Here is a 13,943-nt window from a genome sequence, read left to right on the forward strand (position 1 = left end):
ACTTCATCCCATGTGGCACATCTTATCCTCAACTAAATGGGAGTCTCCAGGAATCCCCTGACAAAGTCCCATTACTCTCACAAAGATGATTTCTAGAATGCAAGACTCGCACTCTTGGGGAACTAAGTCTATAATGCGATCAAGAACTTGATTTTGGGGGCGCCTGGGTGGCTCAGTGGGTTGGGCCGCTGCCTTCAGCTCAGGTTATGATCTCAGGGTCCTGGGATCGAGTCCCGCATCAGGCTCTCTGCTCGGCAGGGAGCCTGCTTCCTTCCCTTCCTCTCTCTCTGCCTGCCTCTCTGCCTACTTGTGATCTCTCGCTGTCAAATAAATAAAATCTTTAAAGAAAAAAAAAAAGAACTTGATTTTGATTTTCTGAATCTAAGTGCAAACAGCCACTTACTGAACTCTTACTCTTACATGGCCTCTGCCTCTGTTAGAGGGAGCACTGCAGATGTCCTCGCATTGTCTGCCCTCAAATCACAATGGTGGTTGAGATCACACACGAAACCTTGGCATTCTGCTACCGGGCTCTACACTGAGAAGTTTTTAAACATTCTGCTGAATAAGAGTATATCATACTTTTAATACATTCCAGAGAATGAAAAACTTCTGCAACCTTCTTTGGCTTCTAAATCCCATTATTTGAGTTATCCTGGTAGGAGATTACCTCTTTAAAGATAACACTATAATAATCACTTTATAATTCAAAGTACCAATCAAGATATAATAACTTTAAACCAGGTTTATGGTTATTTCCTCCACTTTTGCACTTCCTCCACAGTTGATATATTTGAATTGCAGAAAATTGGGCATGTGGAGGAGGGCATTGGGAGAATATACCTCAAGTTAGCCTGGTAACAGACAACCTTGACCTTAAGAGTACTATCAGAAGGGCACCTGGGTGACTCAGTTGGTTAAGTGCCTGCCTTTGGCTCAGGTCACGATCTCAGGGTCCTGGAATTGAGCCCCACGTCAGGTTCCCCGCTCGGTGGGGAGTCTGCTTCTCCCTCTCTCTCCCTCTCTTGCTCTCTTTCTCAAATAAATAAAATCTTTAAAAAAAAAAAAAGGGAGAGAGAGAGAGACTACTATCAGGAGCTTGCAAAGGAATAAGGGAACTGGCCTTGGGACATGTGCAGAGTTTGTCTCTAGGGGAACAACAGAGGATCCAGTCGGGCGCATGTGAGTGGGCGTAGAAGATGCCATTGGTAAGATGGCATCTCTCTGAGAAGGCAGGTTGTGTTAAGACCTTCTGTTCTTAGAAATCTTTCCTATTAAACATTAGCTTCTGGCTGGCTTGCTTCAGGGACAAAAGAGGGGTGGGAGAGAGTTAGAGAGGGTTTTCCAGAGGGAAGAATGTCTGAAATCCAGGGTGATGGCTTTCACCTGCTAGAACTCAGGATATCAGCTTATTTGGCTTTTCTCTCAGGTCTTCTTGCTGGGTTTTGAGTGATGTAGGTGTGACTTTGTCATTCATGACCTATTCTGAAATCATAACACTTAAGCCTTCTAGACCCAAAATCATAAGTCACATGTGAGAAACAAAGTAAAAAATGAAACAAATACAAATGAATTTTTTGTTGATGTTATATTAACACTGGTTTCTTAAAGTGTCTTATCTTGCAAGTTTATCTGAAGCTTCGGTTTTTAGCATTTTAGTCAGGACATTCCCAGTTAGTGGTGTCATGCCAGTGAGAGGAGAGCTTCAGACTTCAACCATTTCCTGGAAACTGGTATGTACAAAGCTGAAGAAATAAGTACGACTGTTGGCAAAGATCAGTCTTTAAGCTTTTTCATTTGCTTCCTTCTTTTGACTGTCCAGAATTTCTCCTGTCATTCAGCAGAATACGGAGACTTCATCTAAAATTGGAAAATGAAAATGACTTTTGAGGAAATTATTGGTTTTTGCAAATAAGTCATAGTTTTTTAGGTAAACACCTTTTTGTCTACTAAATACTTCACAATCTTTCTACCATTTAACTAGTAAGCACTCACAAATTTCATCCCACAAAAATGTGCTGAGAAAATGTGTGAAAAATGTAGCAAAAGTTCTCTTATAACTAAATGATTTAAGACAACTAAGATTGGAATAAGCTGTCAAAGGGGACTGTGGGTTTCCCCATCCCTGGAAACCTTTGAGAGGACTAAAACTTTACAATCTGTGTAGAGGAACAAAATTTGCCACCCAAATGTGTCTTTTTAGCATGTAGATTATTTTAGGCTGATTATTTTAAGAAATAAAAAGCTCAGGAAGAGATTTTGACCTTCCCCCTAACTGGCTAAAGGAATTTAGACAGAGAATCTGGCTCTAAGAAGGGAGTTATCGCCATAGATAACTACAGTATAATATGAATGAGGCGTGGTAGACAGGGAGGAACTCAAAGTTTGTTAAAATTCTTCTCTGTGACCATTGTTTCTGTACGGCCCCAGCAAACATTTGTTTATGAAATATTTCCTCTTTTTCATCTTCCTGTGAATTGTCTTCAATCCCTTTGAAGTCTCAGATCCCAGCCCCTTCTTCTTAGCTCAGAATGGCGTACAAGCCTGTCTGCCTTGTCTGTGGGCCTCATATTCTTATGGCCCCCCTGTTAGTCCTTTACTTAGTTATTAATTATTTGATTTTCTCTTATTAATCTGTCTCATGTCAATTTCAATCTTCGATCAGCCAAAGGAACCTTGAAGGGTAAAGTCAAAATTTTCCTCCCCCACACCCAACATACAAATTTCTTGGGGCTCAGGATTCTATTATTCTCATATGTTCATCTGAATGTAAACTGAATCACTTGATGGTACTGAGGAATAATAGTAGATAGGATGTATCCTCATCACAATATTTCATTTAAGATTGTGATTAAGTTCTCAGGAGAGTAGTATTATGCTACTACTGACTGTAATTCATGTGCTACTTAAAGAAGTTCCTAGGACAGGATTAATAATGCAAGTAAAAATTAATAAAGAAAAATTGGAATTTGTGATTCTCGAACTAAAATAAATATCGAACATTATAGGCTTATAAATATTGACTAATGTGTATTGTCTATTAACATGGGAGAGTAGTGGGGAGTGGTGCGGCCAATGGTAGAAGTAGGGACAAAATGTACATGAGTGAGGAAGAGGAATTCCTTGATGGCTTTTGATGGAAATAACTTAAAGCAGCCCAAATGAATGAAGGTGTCTGTTTTCAATGCCCATATCAGTGACCCACAGGAACATACAGACACACCCAGTGTTATGCTCAGGGATTTGGTCCAACAAAAGCGTTTTCTCACTTCTCAGGCAGAACATCAACCCCTTTGATTAACAGGTACCACATTTGCTTCACTAGGAGTGCCCCTGACGAGCAACAGAAAAGAAAGGGAACATACTGCAGTTTCGATTGTTGTGGGACTCAGGTTTTCTCTCAGCACGGCGTAGACACTTGGAGACATGGGTAGAAGATCTGATGGAGAATGTGGTTCAGTTGAATCACTTCGGCTTAAAGAGATAACAAAGTACATGTTGAAAAGGATTAAAAATGACAGCTTCTGATGACACTGTGTCAGGAACTCATTTCTAGGGCCTCATCTATTTGTTTCTTTGAGATGCCTAATTCATTGTTTGAAATCAGATCATTCAGCGTACTCTGGGATATACGACATCTAAAAAGGCAACTTTATAATTCCAGTCATGGTAGAGCATGGTGCTTCCTGACTAGCTTTACATATTAGAGCAAATGAGACACTAAGCATTAAAATGTTTTATCATCAGGTATATCGGTGCTCGGTTCCATCCTAAAATTTCATGTACAAGTGCTCTTTTTAAAAAAGAAAAATTGAGTAAGAGATATTTTACATGTGGCTAAGGTTACTTACATTGTTGAGATGGGTATAAAAACAGATGGAACGTAACCTTTGTCCCCTCTTTCTGTTGGTCTTGAAACTGGAAAAGAAAGGCAGGAAAGAAACCTTGTCAATATTACTAATAAATTTTTTAAAGCCTAGAAAAATATAAGTAATGTTAAAAAGAAGAGGGAGATTATGATTGTTCAGTGACTCACAAAAGTTTGCAGTTGAATAGATGAAATGGTATTTGAGATGAACATAAAATGTGTAAGAAGAGAATAATCTCCTGGCAGGCCTAATCTGACTTTACACATTATTGTCTCCAAAATGTGTGAGAAAAAGTGGGAGTCAACTATATTACCTGTGTTCAATGTTACGGTTTAAGTTTGATTATATTTGATTGATTTGCATATCGGGGGATTTATCGTAAGTCAGTAGGGTAGCAGCAGGTCCCGTCTGTGGGTGACAGTTGCAGGCTGTTCTGCAAGATGGTGCTCGCGGATTTCGTCGCTATGGACGAGCATCTTAATGGATCATGTACACTTGCATTGGAGATACAGAATGGTAAACTTAACGTTACAGTTATGTAGCTAATTTTAGTTATTTTCTTCATGTATTTAACAAATGCTTCTTTTGGTCGGGTATTATTTTAGCCCCTTAGGATACAAACAGGAAAGGCAGGTATGCCCAGACTTATCGGCAGGCCAGCAGGTGGGGAAAGAAGCGCTGACCCCTTGCCCCCTCCCTGGCAAGCAAACCGCCCAAGCAAAATCGTGAGACTACAGTAAGGCAAAAAATGTAAAGCTTATAAACCTCTGCTTTCCTTTGCAGAAACAGACTCCCATAACTCTTTTTTTTAAAAATTTATTTATTTGACAGACAGAGATCACAAGTAGGCTGAGAGGCAGGCAGAGAGAGAGGGGGGAAGCAGGCTTCCCGCTGAGCAGAGAGCCCAAATGCGGGGCTCAATCCTATGACCCTGGGATTTTGACTTGAGCGGAAGGCAGAGGCTTAACCCACTGAGCCACTCAGGTGCCCCTCCCATAACTCTTAACAGCTTTCTAATCATTACCTCCTCCTCCTTTTCCTGTCTCCCAGTCACAGATGTGAAGTTAGCCCTGCTCCCATTTTAGGAAGGAGGAAGCTGGAAGCTCTAGAGGACGCCATGAGTCAGCGCCATGGCCCTGTGAGTCTGGGCACGGCCATGGGTGACTGACTACTCGGGTTGGACCGCCCAGCTGTCCAACTGGAACTGTTGACACCCTACTTCGTTTTTAAGGCCTTGACCGCCACATACGCCCTATGACTTATGACAGTCAAAGTAAACATCAAAAGAGGAACTTCGTTTACTTTACTGCAATTTGCCAAAAGCTGACAAAAACAGGCGAACAGAAAGAACCTAACCTTCGCATGGCTGGGAGCTGTAGTGTTTACCGAAGGCTTTGTCTTTGGGAATGTCAGGATAAAGGTACTTCAGAGGGTTTTCGGGAATGTTTTCAGCCATAATAACCTTGTAGTCTCGAAGGATGTCGGCGAACGGCAGAGCGGACAACCGGCCTTTGTTGTAGGGTTCCACAGAGTGGAATCGCACTTCTCCTGGAGAGACAGAAAGGGTGTGTGTGTGGGGGGGAGGGCATTCAGGCTCCTGCAGGCATCTCTGGGCCCATTCTTTCTGCCCACATCACCTCCACGTCCCTGGCTATCAAACGAGGCCGGCCCTTCCCTGCCGGGCGGGCAGCGCTGCCTGCCAGGCAGGAGAGGACACCCACACAGGCCGTGAGAAATCCGTGGGACTCTCTTCTGGGACAACTATAACAACCAGCCTCCAACCCCCTGGACACATGAAGAGCAGAACACCAAGCTACACACTTCTGAAAACTGAAACACCGAGAGCCAAACCCAGTACAAACGTCCCACGTGTGAGCGACAGAGCGCAGGTACCATTTTCGGAATGGTCGACCCAGGTGAAAGTTATCCCTCCGAGGTGGCTTTCACTGAATCGTAACAAAAAGGTTCCAGGCATTTTATCCTTTAACAAGAGGCGCTCCTTCTCTTTGCTAACAAAGCCCATGACATACCTAAAAATAGAACAACGCACAGTTGTATCTGATCAAACCCTGTAATTTATTACATTTATATGTATTTCATTTACAAAGAACAGACCTAAATTCGTTCTGAATATAATAGAAAGTCAATGAAATACTCCTGTAAGATTAAATATTAGTACTCTGTGAGGAATGTAAAAAACTGAACTATTCCCCACCTCCATCAATACACATGCTTAAAAAGAAAAAAAAAGGAAAAAACCCAACAGCTTAAAAATAAGAACCTAATGAACTCATATGGAAAATATAGCCTGTAACTCACCCATCTATCCAAAGAGGAAGAATGTGTTTCTTAATTAGATCTAATATTGCTTCAAGCCATGTCCAAAAGGTAAATGATTTACCAGGTAAGTGTTCCTATTGTAATAAACAAACATGTCAGGACAATGACTATTTTAACAGTAATGTTGATACAGTAATTCAAGTTCCACTTTTCAATGAAATACTTGCTTTAAACTTTTAAAAAATGTTTATGTATTTTAGAGAAAGAAAGCCAGAGGGGGAAGAGGCAGAGGGAGAGAGAAAATCCTGAAGCAGATTCCCCACTGAATAGGGAGCCTCATTGGATGCAGGGCTCTATCCGAGGACCCTAAGCTCATGATCGGAGCAAAAACCAAAAGCTGGTTGCCCAACTGACTGAGCCACCCAGGGACCCCAAAATACTTCCTTTAAACATAAGATACTAGTTTAGAGTTAAAAAAAAAAAAAACCTGTATCCAGGAAACCCTCAAAATCCCAGATTATGATGTGGAGGCTGAAAAAGAAACACTACTTAAAAAATTTTTTCGGAATACTATTTTTATTCCCCTATTTGTACCTTGCAGAACTTGGCCCAGGTGAGATGACCATCATTGTAGCTAGGCTGGACTAAAAGAAAAGAAAAGAATGAGATTTTTATTAAACAGTTAAAGCTTTTCACTTTGGTGCTCAATTTATTTACTTATTTTTTAAAAAGATTTTCTTTATTTACTTGACAGAGAAATAGAGAGAACAAGTAGGCAGAGAGGCAGGGAGAGGGAGAGGGAGAAGCAGACTCCCCGCCTAGCAGGGAGCCCAGTGTGGGCTCTATCCCAGGACTCTGGGATCATGACCTGAGCTGAAGGCAGACGTTTAATCAACTGAGCCACCCAGGTGCCCCAAGGTGCACAATTAGGACTTTATCCAGTCCCTTTTGAAAATTTCTTAAGCACTGGTTATGGGTTTGCAGAGTACTTAATCCTAGCAACAGTAAAAACGTGAAGATACCATGAGATGTATTTTCTAAGAAGAAATTCTTTTCAATGGAGGAGCTAAGATAACTTTGAAAGAGGGTGAGTGTCTAGGGCCAGGCCCCCATGAATAGATACGATATAAATTACCAGAGGAGAAGGAAGAGGAAACCACACTCTAGTAAGAATAATGAAGGAAGAAACATAGTGGACATGAACATAGCTTATACAGGAGACAGCAAGAGCTGCCTGATGTTGGTAAATAAACATAAAATAAATTTATGTAAGTTAGATATGGCCAGATCACCAGGAGTCCTAATTACTAATAGAAAAAGAATGAGCTCGAGATCCATTGGGCAATAAGAAGCCATTTACTACTTTGATTCAGAGCGATGAAAGGGTACAGGAGTTTCTATGTAAATTTTTAAGGAAATTATACTCATAAGGATAATTCATAAAGATCTGGAAGGACATGGCTGCTATCTATACTACATATTAAAAACTTTATTCACTCAACAAATAGGCCCACCACTGCAGTTTTTAAACTAAATAAGTTCAAAAAACATATTTACGTTAACTAAATTTTTTAATATTCCCCAAAGACCTGATTCATCAAACACCTGTTGAAAAGGTGCTGGATCCAAGCGGCAACCCGGCTGTACTTTTGCCAAATTGCACACGAGTTCACTACTGATGCGTAAATGCGTCTGTGGCCCTACTTGGCAGACAATTCTAGGATACAAATATGCTAGTACACGAATGCCATCTTAACTCTCTTTTGGTGGTAAATATGTTCACCCCAGAGTTGTCAAAATACAGATAGATCTTTTGAAATTGTTTTACAAAAATCTTACACTATAGTCACTACAGGAAGTACCAATGATTCTATTTTGCAAACTTTAAACATGTTAGTCAAAACTGAAATTTTCTTGGTATGGAGAATTAAGTACTGTCTGGGTGGCTTTTAATTGTTATTAAATTCCCTGGTCCTGGAATCAGCTATTGTCGAGTTGGTTAAGGATCATCGTGAGATTAGCAGTACAGTCAAAGCACCATTAAGGCTTCACATCACACTCAGTGGAAATGGCATCAAACACCCCAGAGACTGGAAAGTGGAATGGAAAGGAAGGGGCTTTGGAACTGGACAGGCCTGGTCTGTGTCTTGGCTTTGCTATGTTCTAGCCACACAGGCCTGGTAAGTCACTTAACCTCTGCATTTCAGTATCCCCATCTATAAAATGGAAGGAATAGTGAGTTACCCTTTCCCAAGAAAGACGACATAACATTTAGCTCTGTGCTTGGCAATACAGTGGGCACTCAATAAATTGTGACTATCATTATTATTATTAATAGTAGTAATATCACCTGGCTCTTTAAAATGCTCGAGGACCCCAAACAGAGGGCAGTCTCCCGTATCTACCCACTCTCACCTGTAAGTTTCTCTGCCAACATATTGAGCTGATCTGAGTTAAGGCCACGGCCGACGTACGATGAAAACTGCCAGCTCATCACTTCCAGGAGCTGACTCAAAGTGGCAGATGGAGGGTTATTAAAGAAAACCAAGTTCTGAAATAGAGTCGTAATGATGATCATAGTCATTAATCACATTGAACACACTATAATTCAGTATCCAAAATGCCTGTTTTAAACTCTTTCGGCCAATCTAAGTTAATATACGGAATATCACTTCATCTCTGATGTGCTTTTTAACTGACACTGATTTTGTCTTTTCCTAAAGAGTTCCTTAACCCTTGTGTCCAATAAAATATATGGCTCCATCTTATCCTTGAAAGAATCATTGGGCATTTCTTAACTTTCCTTGGATTATGGGCTATCAATCAATTCATACAAGTACTTAATACTGTCCAACAAATCACGGGGCAAATATCCTTTTCTGAAATATATCAATCTTAAGCAAAATCTATATTGAGTTATTTAATTAGTTTATTATGAATTGGTACAAGTTATACTTTGACCAAAGAATCCCAAAGCACAAAAAGCTAAGCCTCAGGCTAACGTAGGGGACCCTACAATGTGAATTCGTAATTAACCTGAGTCCTGTTTTGTGAGCAGTATAGTAGTCTTTCTCTTCTGATCTGGACGAGAGAACCTTCTGTATGACTAACTGCAAACAAGATTGCTTGTGCCAGAAACTGGGTCAACAATAGTGAAAGAGAAGGCTTCATTTTAGATTACTGGAAAGCAGAAGGGGTGAAAGCCAAGAAAGATGTTTTAAAGACAGAAGGAGGGAAGAATTGAGTAACGTAGTGCAGTACAGGGAGAAGCATAAACTACACTGGGCAGCAAGAAAAGGAACCAACCTACGAGACTTCAGACGGTGGGAAGAGAAGAGGATACAGCCTCCAACAGGAAGTGGGAGACGGGAAGCGGAGGAATGGAGAGAATTTCTAGAGAAGCTGTTTCCCCTGAACCAGAGAACCGTGTCTGGGTAGATGACCAAAAGGCATAGACCCTAACTGAGGTCTGGGTCTTGAAGCAGAAGAGCGTGAAGAAGAGAAACTCGAGTTCGCTGTTATGCCGGACTCCGTGCATGTCCACTGTCAGCCGTACATGACCTGCTGCCCACATTCCTCATCCAGGAGCAGAGCGGAGTCTGGGACGGCTCGCGTGACCACTCCGGTGGCTTTCTGACAGAAGGAGGACGCTGAGGAAAGCTATGTGCAACAGTGCTGCACACGGAGGGCAGAGAAGTGACCCGTCTTTCCTCCTCCGCCTTGAGGTTGAATTAAAAGCTCGGAATATGTGTAGCTCCTAATGGGAATGGCGTTTAATTTCAGGCCTGTAGGCTTTTCTTGGTTTTAAGGCAGGATAACTTCTCTAGTGAGCCCCGCACTCACTGCAGCCTGCGAGGAAGTGACACATCACACACCCTACGCAGCCTTCCTCTCTGCGATTAATCTGTCTCGGATGCCAGGCCAAGGGAGGACGAGAAGGAATCAGGCCAAGTCACCTTCCATGTTGTTTCCTTACTGGGCACATTTTTAAAGAAGGAAAAACACTCAGAGCTAACTCATTAGGTCTGTTCTTATTTTGCTAGGACCTAAGGTAAAAAAAAAAAAAAAAAAAAAATTCCCTGAAGAGTGAATATTTGCTTTGAATTAAGAAGAAATGTTATTTATATTTGACCTATTTTCTCTAGGTCTTGTGTTTCCAAGACAACACCCCGAGATTTTGTAAGAGGGAAGAAGAGGAAGGGCTGACTCGTCGTTTCTTGTTGCTCTCTTCCCTGGGTGTCTTTTAAGAAGAGCATCTGTTGTCAGCGAGCTTTGTAACTGGAGGCCAATTTCTGATCAATGTCTCAAATAACCACCAGGTGGCATTAAAACTCAATTTGGGTCTAGAAAGGATTAAATCTATAATCAACTTGAAAATTTGTCTAGTCAGAGGGTAGTTAGGCAACTAGTCATTTATTTGGAAACTAATTTTCTACCTTTGTAGAAAAGTCTGTGTGGTGGTGTGGCCAGAAGTAGTTAAGGAGGTGAACACAGCAGTCAGACATTAAATTCCAGACCAAGAAGTCTCCCCACAGTCCCGTTAACAGAGCCACCGGGTGGGGCTAGAACTCTCTGTGAGGCACATTGCTGGGAGCGGATCAGACCCACAGAACTAACAAATAGCCGCCCGCCAGTTTTGTAGCCGGAATTCTTCCAGCGTCCAAGTACATCAAAACACATCACTTTAAATATAACATGAGAGAGGATTCATGCGACTAAATATTAAATATATTGGAGTTCTGGGAGAAAACAACCTACAAAGACATGCCAAATTTCATATATATATATACATATATATATATATATATAAAATATGTATTCAAAATCATATATAGATGTCTTTTGATTCATATATAGATGTCTTTTGATCCTGGGATCGAGCCCCGCATGGGGCTCTCTGCTCAGTGGGGAGCCTGCTTCCTCCTCTCTCTCTCTCTGCCTGCCTCTCTGCCTGCTTGTGATCTCTGTCTGTCAAATAAATAAATAAAATCTTAAAAAAAATAAAAGGGTGACACTACCTCACAGAAATACTGATGATTGGGATAAAAGATACCAACACATAAAAATGGTTTCTTCATTTTAAAATATGTTCAAATAATAAAAAAATTTTAAAAAAATAAAACAAGAAAGCAAATCAAATAGAATTAGAGGAGGAGAAATAGGAACAGAGACTCTACCTGTGAATCACTGGTTGACACATTGTACCAAATGATGGATGCCCAAGCGTTAGGTAACTGACTGACATTGGAAATCATCACCACAGGTAACGAGCTGGTCTGGTTTAAAAATAAAAAATAAAAAAAAAAGAAAAGCACAGTTATTATAGGTAGTTGCACCTTGTGCTGATTTTATTCTTGATCCTGTCCCCTAAAGGGCCAGCTCAAGCCAGCTCTACTCCTTTAATCCTGGTGTCTTCCCTGCCCTGGTTACTAAAATGGCTTGTGAAGGGACGGGAATTTTCTGAGTGCTTGGTCACTTAGCTTCTCCAGTATTTTCCCTCGACATCACATAAATGTTTATACTTATATCACATACAGCAACTAGTTAGAACTTGTATTGATTTTGTGGCTGTACTCTTAGTAAGTTACTATAAGGAATTTAATTTTAAATTTATCTATGAAATGGATCAATATATTCAATTTATGATCTGACATCTAATTAACATCAGTGGTAGACACGGGCGTTTTCACTGCAGAAGATGGGGAGGGAAGCAATGTCGCACGCTTTATGAGAAAGACAGCGGCCTGGTCTGCTGTGACACTCAGCTTAGCAGGGCTGGGACTGTTGTCCTCAGCCTCGTGGAACAAACAGGCTTTCACAGACCAGGGCGCAAATGCAATCAGCCTACATTAGTCCCTTCTCATTAACAGTGGCTGGATTTCTGTGGACAGCGAGATCCCTCAGTTAACAGCTCACGGAAACAGAAACAGAAGTGTGGGAAGAAGTGATGAGGAAGGCATTTACGGAAAATTTGTACATATCTCCACTCATTCCAATAAAAAAGGAAAAGCAGCACTCTAAAACAATACATCCCACAAATAGTATCATATTCAGGGCATGTCAACTCTTCCTTCACGCACCAGCCGTTCACTGATTTAACCTGTGTTGAGCCTCTGCTACGGGCCAGACACCGAGTCACGGCTAATGGAGTGACAAAGTCATGATGCCTTGCCTTCAAGGAGCTCATAGTCATGTTCGATCTAATCCTCAAAATGGCTTTATTCCTCCTTTGAGTACAAGGGTGACTGTTATAAGAGGATCAAAACAGTGTATCGTTAATGTTCCTATCATTTGTCTTTACTCATTACATTAAAAAAGCTTTCCTTCTGAGGGATTTCATGTACAAGTTAAATTTTTGGAAAGTGTATCGTTAAGTGACATGGTTGAAGGATACTTATTTCTCTTTAGGCTTTCCACTAACTACTCATGACTCAGAAGATCCCAGAAAGTGAACCAACAAACATGCAATCTAAGTAACCAATTATTCAATAGATATTCAACTGATAATACCCATGAGATTTGATCATTGTATTTAACCAGAATAGTATACATTCTAATAGTAGAATGTTGACTAATTAGTAACTATCTGACATATTGGTTTCCTAAAGTTTCTAAACAAAATTCTAAACAAAAATGATAAAAAGGGAATGTACTAATACCCAGAAAAGACTCAGCTTTCATCTATAAATGCCAGCCGATGACTGAATATATTATTAGTAAATACTTGATTGACACCTACCTCCAAATCTATGGTCAGGCCATAGAGGCAGATCTGTGTTTCGAAGGTTATAGAATGAAGCTCTTCAGTCACCATGTGACAACCCTAAGGAATAAAGAAATCAACTGTTACCTTACAAATGTACTGCTATCTAGTATTGTCTGCTTCTATAAAAATTAACAAAGTCTTAAAGTAAATACCCCAAACATTCTCTATTATGGGATATTCCCTTTTACTATTTAAAAAAGTTATTTAGAGGGCGCCTGGGTGGCTCAGTGGGTTGGGCCGCTGCCTTCGGCTCAGGTCATGATCTCGGGGTCCTGGGATCGAGTCCCGCATTGGGTTCTCTGCTCCGCGGGGAGCCTGCTTCCTCCTCTCTCTCTCTCTGCCTGCCTCTCTGCCTACTTGTGATCTCTCTGTGTCAGATGAATAAATAAAATCTTTAAAAAAAAAAGTTATTTAGAATATATACAGAGTGAGAAATCTTATTTCTACAAAAGAATGATATCAAGGTAATTTATGACTTTTAAAATTCCTCCACATTTTCATCAGTTTAAATGCAGACCAATAATTCTTTATTTTTAATTTTTAAAAATTAGTCCTTCTGGGTTACAGACTATTATAAAAGCAAGGTAATGTATATAGATATAACACAAACAAGTCAGTGTGATAATGAATTTGTTTAAAAAGTGAAAGGAAGTATTTTTTAAGAACTAAAAAATAAAACAAAAAATAGTTGTGCAACAGAATCAGAGGGCAATCAACCCAAATTATAGGAAGAGACAGAGGGTTCCTAGGGGGATGTCGCCAAGAAAAAAGAAAAACACAAAAGACTCAGATTGACCTGTTTGACCATATTGCAAGATGTTTCCAAGTTTCAGGGTGCCTGGGTGACCCAGCCAGTTAAGCATCGGACTCTTGATTTCAGCTCAGGTCATGATCTTCGAGTTGTGAGATGAGCCCACACCGGGCTCCCTGCTCAGCACAGAGTCTGCTTGCCCCTCTCCCTCTCTCCCTCCCCTCCCTGTGCGCTCTGTCTCTCTCAAATAAATAAATATTTTTAAAAAAATCTTATT

General features: G+C 40.6%; 1 protein-coding gene across 10 annotated transcripts in view; it reads right to left on the reverse strand.

Moving 5' to 3' along the window:
* Nucleotides 1-1,573: 1,573 nt before the first annotated feature.
* Nucleotides 1,574-13,943, reverse strand: part of STAT4 (signal transducer and activator of transcription 4) — a 93,795-nt gene continuing 81,425 nt past the window's right edge. For 7 of the 10 annotated variants that reach the window (XM_032354224.1, XM_032354226.1, XM_032354223.1 and 4 more), the window contains 10 exons: nucleotides 12,889-12,972; nucleotides 11,327-11,425; nucleotides 8,565-8,700; nucleotides 6,744-6,793; nucleotides 6,189-6,283; nucleotides 5,763-5,899; nucleotides 5,226-5,417; nucleotides 3,852-3,918; nucleotides 3,366-3,474; nucleotides 1,574-1,860 (listed from right to left, as the gene is read on the reverse strand). In XM_032354224.1, coding sequence (XP_032210115.1) covers nucleotides 1,834-1,860; nucleotides 3,366-3,474; nucleotides 3,852-3,918; nucleotides 5,226-5,417; nucleotides 5,763-5,899; nucleotides 6,189-6,283; nucleotides 6,744-6,793; nucleotides 8,565-8,700; nucleotides 11,327-11,425; nucleotides 12,889-12,972 — 996 coding nt within the window. In that variant the 3' untranslated portion in view covers nucleotides 1,574-1,833. Of the gene's footprint in view, nucleotides 1,861-3,365; nucleotides 3,475-3,851; nucleotides 3,919-5,225; nucleotides 5,418-5,762; nucleotides 5,900-6,188; nucleotides 6,284-6,743; nucleotides 6,794-8,564; nucleotides 8,701-11,326; nucleotides 11,426-12,888; nucleotides 12,973-13,943 lie in introns of those variants that run through there. The other 3 variants (XM_032354225.1, XM_032354222.1, XM_032354230.1) reach the window with 3 other exon arrangements.

The sequence above is a fragment of the Mustela erminea genome, chromosome 8 (assembly GCF_009829155.1).
Source record: "Mustela erminea isolate mMusErm1 chromosome 8, mMusErm1.Pri, whole genome shotgun sequence".
NCBI lineage: Eukaryota > Metazoa > Chordata > Mammalia > Carnivora > Mustelidae > Mustela > Mustela erminea.